Genomic DNA, 9,604 nt, shown 5'->3' with positions numbered 1-9,604 from the left:
ACTTAGCTTTTTGCTTCTATTTTCTGCTCTGTCCCCTCACAGGCTCCTGGAATCATACCATTCTCGGGCATCTCCCATTAACTGGAATTTACCCTGGGAATTTGTCATTAGTACAAAGCAAGTCTCCCAAACCTATGACCTTAGATTGGAACTTGTATCATAATCAAAGGAAATCTGACCTCTCAGGGCATGGGGACTGTTCCTGCTTTGCTCAGCCTGGGATGTCCAGGCATGATTCACACCTGTGCCTGTCTCCAGACGGTCTCCTGTGGAAGAAGTGACCCGCTGCTCCCTTGGCAACTGCTTCTTCCAAGCTGCCAACTCTGATCCTGCAGTATCAACATTCCAACTTTAGGGGAAAGGCCATGATAAATTTCTCAAAAGCGAATAGGAAGTTGTTTTTCCGAGGCAGTCTGACACCAAGGGGAAGCAGCAAAAGTATAAGAAGCGTGGCTTGGCCAGAAGGGAGAAAGCCAGTGGAGTTGTGGAGGAGATGGTAAGTTCATTTTTCTCTGTGTGGGAAGTAGAGGAGTTAAAGCGGTTTCTGGCTGAAGGGCATAGGAAAGGTTCAGAAAGTAAGGAACAGCCATAGCCATGGGGCTTTATGTTGAATAGCCGGTTAGAGCTTGAAGGTTTTTTTTTCCCTCTCTTTCTGAAATGAGGTCTTATTACCTTGGCTTGTTAAACTCTATTCTCCTGTCTCAGCTTCCCGGATAGGTAAGATCGTAGGTTCACATCACCATGCCTGGCTTGAAAGCATTTCTAAAAGCCTGCTGTTCATTTGATTCTCCCAACATCTTTCTAAGTTTGGATGATTTCCATTTTACAGCTAGAACTGTTGTGGCTTACAGAGGGCAGGCATTTAACCAGTGGCTGCATGCCTGCCAAGACTTGATGATGTTGCCTTCTAGATCGCATTCTCTGTCTGCACACACTCTACGTGAGAAGAGATCTTGACAAGAATGTCACCTCTTTGCTAAGTCTGCGGGTGTCTCTGGGATAAAGGGAAGACTGAGAAAGCACGTTGGGACATTTGAACATCTACAATAGCTTCGTGCTCATCTTATTTTCAGCCTTCTTAAACACTTTCTGTAAGTCTCAGGAGTCCTCTGGGACTAATCCATGAATATCCGTGGGGTTCTAATCTAAATTTCTATCTTTAGTGTTACTAATTCAGTCTCCTCATCTACAAATGGGGTGGAATAATAGCAATATACATATATTATTCAATATCATAGTAGAGAAGAAATAAGATTGCACTGAAGGGCATTTCTATCTCTAGCTATCATTTAAGTGAAGGAGAAAACACTGGAGGTATAGTGAGGTTGGGACTGAGGGAAGCTACAAAGGCAACCAGATATTTTGAACTCAGTGTAATGACTCTGGATAAAACATGCATAGTTGGGGTACTTCCACGTGCTTTCTAATATTCTAGGAGTATCACACATTGTCTCGGAATTTGAAATCTTCTATTCTGTACCTAATGAGGGAGCAGGCAGGTGTTCTCTTTTGGGCATCTTTCTGTAGCACTCCTGAAGAAAGCCATATTTGCATGGGATCCTTCCTCCACCCTACTTCACTGCAACACACCTTTCAAAACCCTCATCTCTCTCTCTCTCTCTCTCTCTCTCTCTCTCTCTCTCTCTCTCTCTCTCTGTGTGTGTGTGTGTGTGTGTGTGTGTGTGTGTGTAGAAAAATAGAGATGTGAGGATGGTGACATTTGAGCCTGCACTATTTAATGACCATGACATAAGCTGGGATTACTGGTGATTCTTTTGCATGCCATTCTTCTGAATCAGTTGACGCAAGTGAATGAACCATCCATCTCTTCCTTCTATTCTTTTTGGCATCCTCTTCTATTTCAAATACATAAAAATATTTGATCATGGCATTGTTCAGAATTCTGAGGGAAGCTACAATTTCTTTGCCTAGATGAAAAGACAAATATCCACATAAGCTGACCTTTGCAGACATCAGTAGGAGGTTCCTGGACTTCCAGGCAGGTTGCAGAAGACCCCTGGACTTTCCCTGCTGTGCATTATGCTCAGGTGTTCCTCAGCTCTCACCTCAAAAGCAGCCTGGAAGCCTGCAGTGAAGTGCTAAGGACGAGCCCTGGAACTGGTCACAGCACTCCTTAGATATCTTCCTCTCCAAGGGCGTTTGTGTCTTAGGATTCAGAAACCTCAGTCTGTCTGTATGACATCTGTTTCATGTTTAGACAGTGGCTTCAATTAGGACCTGAGAGAATCGTGTTAAGTTGTATCTCGTGGGATGGTTTTCAATCAGCTCACATGGAGCTGCTCCTGCTTAGGGATTTACAGTTAAGTCAGCCTGAGGTCTGACAAGGCTTCAGCAGGCCAAGGAGCAGCTCAGGATCACGTCCTGTTAACTTTTTAACCACTTCAGCCTCCAGCTCCAGCTTCTACTGCTCCTTCTATTATTTCTGTTCCATAATGTTTTAGGTTGGCAACGAGCTCTTTGAGTATGTGTCTTTGGAGCTCTGTGCATAGATCATTAGTCAGATCACCAAAGAGATCATGACTTTCACCTAATAGTCACTACTGAACAAGGTCCCTGGGCGGGCTGATTTTATACTGAGGATCACTATATTGTCTTTCAGACATCTAATGCTTCTGTTGGAAGAGCAAGGCAGATACTCTACAGTGTCAAATGCAAAAAAATCCTTCATGTTTTTAGGGATGTAGCTCAGCTAAGGACTCATGGTCTTCTTGAAAATCAAATATGTGCTTTATTTTAATGCTACTGTTTTGTTTTATATCATAACTCTGCCTAGTCTAATTTAAATATGGGCTTTGGTTCTGAGTGGTCAGATAAGGGATTTGTCTTATTTCTACCTTAAATCTGTTTAACTTGGAGACAAGCTCTTTTCTAGTGATATTTTCCGGGGGTGGGGGCGCTGCTAGGACATTAATATTCCACCACCTCCATCCAGAAAGTTGAGGGCACTGAGGCTGGAACTGTTGCCATGCCTCGTGATACCTGGGCTTTGCCACTCTGAGGTCGTATGGCTCTTCGTCCCTGGTGAATCTCTTCTCTCCCTTCCCATCTCCATTCCCATCAACTGCAGCCCACCAGTTCCTCTTTAACTTCAACCAGGACCATGGTAATGACCTCACCTTGTTGTATCTCAGTCTACCTCCATGTTCCTACTCAACAACAACAGCCTTGTCAGGTGCATTTTTTCATGGGGCTTCTCCATTCAGAACCCTGAACTTGGCTCCCTTTTGCTGATTAGCATCCAACACAAGACCTGTCCCCAAGCTACCTTTTCAGTTACTCTCCAGTTTTCAACATCAGCCAGAGCACAGCATAGTTCTTTTAAAGTTGCCCCCTGCTTCCTTCTGTGCTTAGAATAAGATATCGTCCCGTGCTTTGGCTCCAAGAGCCTGGCATCGTCTTTCAACTACTTTCCTGCCACATTTGTTTGCCCTCTACCCCATCTGTTCCAGCCACACTCCCTTCTTTGTGTTGTCTGACCTTACACTTGATCCTGTGTTCAAGGCTTTCATGTGCTTCCTGCTGCCCACTTGACAGCTTTCTCTGGTCATTTTGTGTTTGGATTGAATAGCATCTTCCTGCAGAGGACTGCCTTGAGGTCCCTGGCTGACAACTCCCCAGTCCTTCTATCACATAACCCTACTTTAATTCTTACCTGATTTCTATGGCTGGACATTTTCATTTTGTTTAGCGCAACCACACGTGTTCATTTTGAGGACAGATACTGAGTCGAGTCCACTTTCACGATTTTAACTCTTCTCCCTGGAAATGCGCCTGGGGTATTTTAGGAACTTAGTTGTTGTTGGAATAACTAATGGAAAAATAATCCCCAGATGGCGACAAGAGAATGGTTGTTTGGTGTGGAGGAAGAAGTGATCTGGATAGCCAGACTAAGGGGGAAATTAAGGGGAACTGGGCTGATACACAAAGGTACTCTTGGCATAAAACCACAGGAAACATATAATACATTATGAAAATCATAGCGCGTCTTATTATAACTTTATTGTAGTATTCTAAGAACAATTGGATGATTGAGAAATAGTGGCAGGAAGAATTGTCAGTCAGGGTCCATATTTTGAAGGGTCTTCTTTGTATATCTTGAAGAATTTGAATGTGTGGCTTACAGACAAGGAATCAATGGTTTTTAAGTAGTAAAGCATTATGACCAAATTATGTTAGAAATGTCATTCTGGGCTGGGGATATGCCTCAATAGCAGAATACTTTCACAGCATTCATGAGGTCCTGTGTTTGATCCCAGCACCACAAAAAAAAAAAAGAAGAAGAAGAAGAGAGAAAGAAAAAAAGAAAGATAATCATTTTGATTGCATTTTAGAGAAAGAATTAGCAGTAGTTAATCTTGAGGAACAAGGTCAATTGAAAGCTGATTTCTAAGGTCCAGAAAAGAAACAATGACATGCAAGCCAGTCTGTGACAATCCAAGTGACAGTTTGGCAAGTGTCTGGGATTCTTGTCACATGGTAAAGTCATTAGGCTTCCACGACAGGTTGCTGTAAAAAGGGTTCAGATAAGGGAAAGCTCCTACCTGGTGGAGGAGTTCAGGTCACCATGGAGATCTAGGCAGAGGAACTCGGGTCAATGCTACTGCTGGGTATAAAAACCTACATTGGTTGTGGGCCAGAGATCTTCAGAGTCAGACCGCAGCAGAGCGTTACATTGAAACTTGATTTTCTTTTAAAGAGTGGTTGCTATTTCATGTCGTGTAGGTCCTGAGGCATACCACCTATGGAACATCCCTCCAGCTCCCCACGTCCCCTCCCCTCATTCCTACATCCTGTCTGTATGGAGTTTAGAGAGTCCATCGGGCTTACCTGATCTACCGGAGCTGTAGGAGAGAGAGCCGCCCTGCTCCTGTTTCTCTCACATCAAGTAGAGTGAGGGAAAGGGTCAGCGGTGTGGTGTGCTTTCTGGATGTTGCCTTATTTAGCAGACATCTGCCTTACCAGTCACTTTCTTACCATTATTATTTTATTTGTATTGGTTCATTTTGTTTATTTCAGACTTCATTATTCATTTGTATATGTATAAATCCATCATTCGTTTTCTAAAAATATGCTTTATTGTGGATATTTAAATATACAGCATAATGTATCAGGATACATATAGGTAGCCAAGTGGTTTTAATTGCTCATTTTCAATTTTGTTTTTGTGGAAAGATTAGCTAAAGTCATATTTCGCGGGACTCTATGGGTAGTACATTTTTATTATCTATAGTGGTCATGTTGTACATTGGGTTCCTAGACATGTCACTCAATAACTCTGTTACTTTAGTGAGTGGAGTAAATGGCAAGAATATTGTTTTTCAGATCTTCTTCATGGTCTGTAAAATTTTTTGACTCAGACAGTCTCTAGCATATCATATTGTATCATAGGTACCAGGTTATAATTATCTATTATTTTACTAATGTATCTACTTATTTACTAATTTAACACATTTGCACACAGTGTGAAGAGCTGAGATGACCCATGAGCATGCTTGTAGGCACCACAGCAAGCCAGCTGTTTCCAATGTTGCCATAGTTTCTTTGGAACTTGACAACCTTCATGGTCTTGTGTCTGCTCAGTATTCATGTTGGGAGCCTCATGCTCTAGAGTGAACCAGAAATGGAGATGCTGATTTGGGGACTTTTGCAAATAGATGACCGTAAGGCCTAGCAAAAGAGGAATCGAAGAGAACCATGGAAGCAGGAACGGACTAAGGACAGAAAGTTGGAGTAGATTCACAGGAACACTCAGAAAAAGTTCTCAAGACATTAGAGAGACATCACAAAGCAAAATGAATAGACCTACAGCAAATGCTGGTGCACGGAGTTCAAGTAAGATAGAGGCGGAAAGCTGTCATTTAGTTGGGTGATGTGCAAATTCATGATAAAGTTCAAAAGAGCAGTTGATAAGAAGGTGGAAGCTGTGGGCTGGAAAACAAAGAGGAGGCAGAGGAGTTGCGAACTAACAGCTGCAGAGGAAGCAGAGAAAGCCAAGAGGATATGGACAGGCAGACAAAGGTCAAGAAGGGATATCAGCTCTGCTTCTAAACTGCTGCATGGTGGTCCCTTCTCTGTGGCCATGGGAGCCCTGTATGTTGGTCCCTCTTCCCTCAAATGGGAGGCTAAGAGGCCAAGGTTCTCACACTTTCTGCTCCCTTCTTGACTCTGCAGTAGCTCTAAGTAGCATTGCCGATAACCAGGGTACTTACACAAGGTTTGGACACTCACGGGATGTTATTCTAATGACCCACTCAGTCTCAGACTCTTTTCCAGTCACTTACAGTGTAAAGCAGTCTGCCAGACAGCCTTAAAGATTAGCAGAGCACATGTCCGCTTCACCTAGAGAGGCATTTCCTCTTGTTACAACACTTCTTGGTTGGTAAGATACACAGGGTCCTTAACTCTTCAGCGTCCTAGGTCCCATGCGTTCCCTAAAGCTGTCCTGTAGAGCAGGAGCAGATATAAAAGGCTGCCACCACGCAAAAAGACATTTCCGAGAAAAAACTGATTGCTAAAGCTTTCGAATACTACCACGCTTCATACCGACACATAAGATCCTGTCAGCTACCACTAAGTCAACAGGCAACCTTACTATTGACACAGGTGCTTGATTTAGGGGTCCATTAAGTGTGATCAGAATGAGGAGATCCACCTGATCATGGTGGCTTAATCCCAGCACAAGGGAGATGGAGGCAGAAGGCTGAGGAACTGGGCTACATAGCAAATTTAAAGTTAACTTCGACTACATGAGAATTAGCACAAATGAATTACTGAATCCATGAGCCTTTTGGAAAGAGTCTAATTGCTGCATATAAACATTTTCTTTACCATTTCCACAGTTCATGGGCTTTGTAAGACTAAGAATTGATATGTTGACCTAATGTGCATTTAGCTAGCCAACTTGGGAAAATCACTTAAACTCAGTGATGGGATGTGGTGATTGTCCCTTAGTAGACCAGAACACCTACTGTGGAATGCCAGGGAAATGCAGAATTGATTTGGCAGGAACCCTTGTGTCTCCTACAGGACTGAAATAGCCCAGGAAGACAAGTCCTGGTATTTGATGATCTTAAAGAACGGAAGTGTCACGATGTAACAGGGTGCACAGACGTTCATGTTCTCTTTTTATGATGTCAGGACTTCATGGGAGCACCACAATTTTCTAAAACCTTCCATTTCTTCAAACCACTCATTCTCTCTCTCTCTCTCTCTCTCTCTCTCTCTCACACACACACACACACACACACACACACACACACACACGCACACACACACACACACACAGGTATTTACACACACACACAACTGGTACAATAGAGAATCAGTTGGGGAAATTTAATTTAAATAAAATCTTGTTTTAAAGTTTGTACAAATAAACAGACAGCTCAGAATGGGGAGTACCTCTATGGGGGCTGTGTTTAAACAAAAGCTTATTTAAAAGTTGAAATAAGTTAATACAGAAAACAAGGAGTGGATTTGGCATGGTGATTAAAAAAAAAAAGTTAGAAGCCGCATCAGCTCACTCTCCTCATGCCTCTTTTAGGCAGACCCCAGCATCTAAAAAGGCTACACATGCTATTAGTGGGACAGGTCACAAGGGCGCAGGTGGAAATGCAATGGATTTAAAATTGCCGTGTTCCTCAGGGTGGAACCCAGCCGAGGGTCAAAGCCAATACTGGGTCCCTGCATTGGGCTACATTGCTATGTTCATCAGTAAGAGTCTTTCTTTCGTATTTCCAAAACTTTGGAAAACTGGGTCACCTCCCCTCCTTTTAAAGTGGAGAGTTAAAGATTTTTTTCATAAATTTTCAAATTAAGTTTAGATTTCCAGAATATTATAAACACATTATAATAAAAAAAACTGTTGCATTCTGTCTTAAAGTTCAGCAAAGGTAATTAAATGCTGGAGTGATACAAACCCTAAGAAACATGTGATAACAAAAACATTTATACTATTCTCTTTGTCTCCTTAACTACTGATCCCCATTTTACTTCCCCTACAGAATCTTAAGCTAATATAATTTTAAACACAATGTCTTAACTGCTTATTTATAAAAATATAATAAATAAAAACTAAAAGATCTTTAATTATCTGGAACCATAAATCTCTGCAAGTTAATTTTTTTAAATGTCACCTACATGGCAATTACTTTTTGAACACAATGAAACTGTGACGGATATAGTACCAACGTTGGCATTGGAGAGACGACCATGCAGAGGTCAGCTGACTAGTGCTGGCTTGTGAGAACACTCGACCTACTCACAAAAGCCAGAATTCAGACACTCCAGGGTAGTAAGTGCCAAGCTGGCCAAGTCACCCACCACTGTCTGGGAGACTTGCTTTGGTGTGAGTCGTGCATGTCTTGGTATCTGGAGCCTGTGGCCAGCAGGGTGTCTGCACCTTCAGACATATGCCGTCCCACGCTGTATCCTGCATCGCGTACTGTGTATGGCAGCGGGACAGTTTGAGGCAATTCAGAATTTCTCTACAGTCATTTTAGGTAGCTATTTCTCTGAAGGAGTAGAAAGTCTGCATTTAAATACAAAGCCATTGTTTTCACGTTGGTCGTGACATCAGAACAGCTTTGGAGACATATTGGTACCCTGTTCAACTTGGTCACGCTTCACACTCCATATCCTCACAGGCAATGCACTGTGGATTTGAAATCTTAGGGGTTTATGAATGTAAAAATGTCAGTGACAACTTCTGGATGAAAGTCTTCAATTTTAATTTGTAAGATGTCATTTAGATGCTACAAATTCAGTATGCAATGAGAACTTGGACAAGATGAGCATTTCTAGAACTTACCTATGTGAAGTCATCTTTAAAGGCCAATAGATTTTATGTGCCCTTTACAGCCTCGTTAGGGTGGATGGAGAGAGTGTTGAGAACGTAGAAGGAAGTGGAAGGTCCACACACCTTCAAGCTGGAAATGAGAGTTATCCCAATGATTCTCAGCTGTGTTTCTACAGACTCACTGGTTGTTTGCAGATACTAAAAGGAAATTTTCTGTTTTGTTTCAGGCTGGCTGCCTAAAAGCTTCCTGGAAGCCAAGACTCCAGAGCGCAGTCCTCGGAGCTGCTCAGCTTATCTGGTTCATTGCTTTGATCTCTGGTAAATGCTCGGTGAACCTTCACCTGACCTTGAGTATTTAGGACTGATCCCAGGGTCAAATGGCAGTAGTTTGGGATGGTAGCCTGCTGTGAGGCATGGGAAACCATTCACACCCAGGGGCCTGACAGAAATACACAGCAGACACTATCACACTGAACCACAGGGCTTCAGAAACAAGTCGATCCATCCAGGATCAACATCACCCAGACAGGACTGACACAGGCCACAATATTCTCAGTGACTCATAGCATTATTTCAGTTTCTTTAAACGTAATTTTGGGGGCTGGAAAGATGACTCAATGGTTAAGGTCACTTGCTGTTTATCCAGAGGACCCAGGCTTAGTTTCCAGCACCCATGTCAAGTGTCAGTTCCTGGGGACCTGACATTCTTCTGACTCAGGCAATGCCTCGACACAAGTGGTGCACATAAACCCACACAAGCACACACACATTCAAACAAAAATAAAT

At 42.6% G+C, this 9,604-nt stretch overlaps 1 protein-coding gene across 1 annotated transcript in view; it reads left to right on the top strand.

Annotated features, from left to right (window-relative positions):
* Window positions 1-324: 324 nt before the first annotated feature.
* Window positions 325-9,604, top strand: part of Selp (selectin P) — a 34,071-nt gene continuing 24,791 nt past the window's right edge. The window contains exons 1-2 of the mRNA XM_048421344.3: window positions 325-496; window positions 9,046-9,136. Coding sequence (XP_048277301.3) covers window positions 494-496; window positions 9,046-9,136 — 94 coding nt within the window. The 5' untranslated portion in view covers window positions 325-493. The remainder of the gene's footprint in view (window positions 497-9,045; window positions 9,137-9,604) is intronic.

Source organism: Myodes glareolus, chromosome 5 (genome assembly GCF_982192425.1).
Source record: "Myodes glareolus chromosome 5, mMyoGla1.1, whole genome shotgun sequence".
In the NCBI taxonomy this organism is placed as follows: Eukaryota; Metazoa; Chordata; class Mammalia; order Rodentia; family Cricetidae; genus Myodes; species Myodes glareolus.
This window is presented reverse-complemented; position numbering and strand designations above follow the sequence as displayed.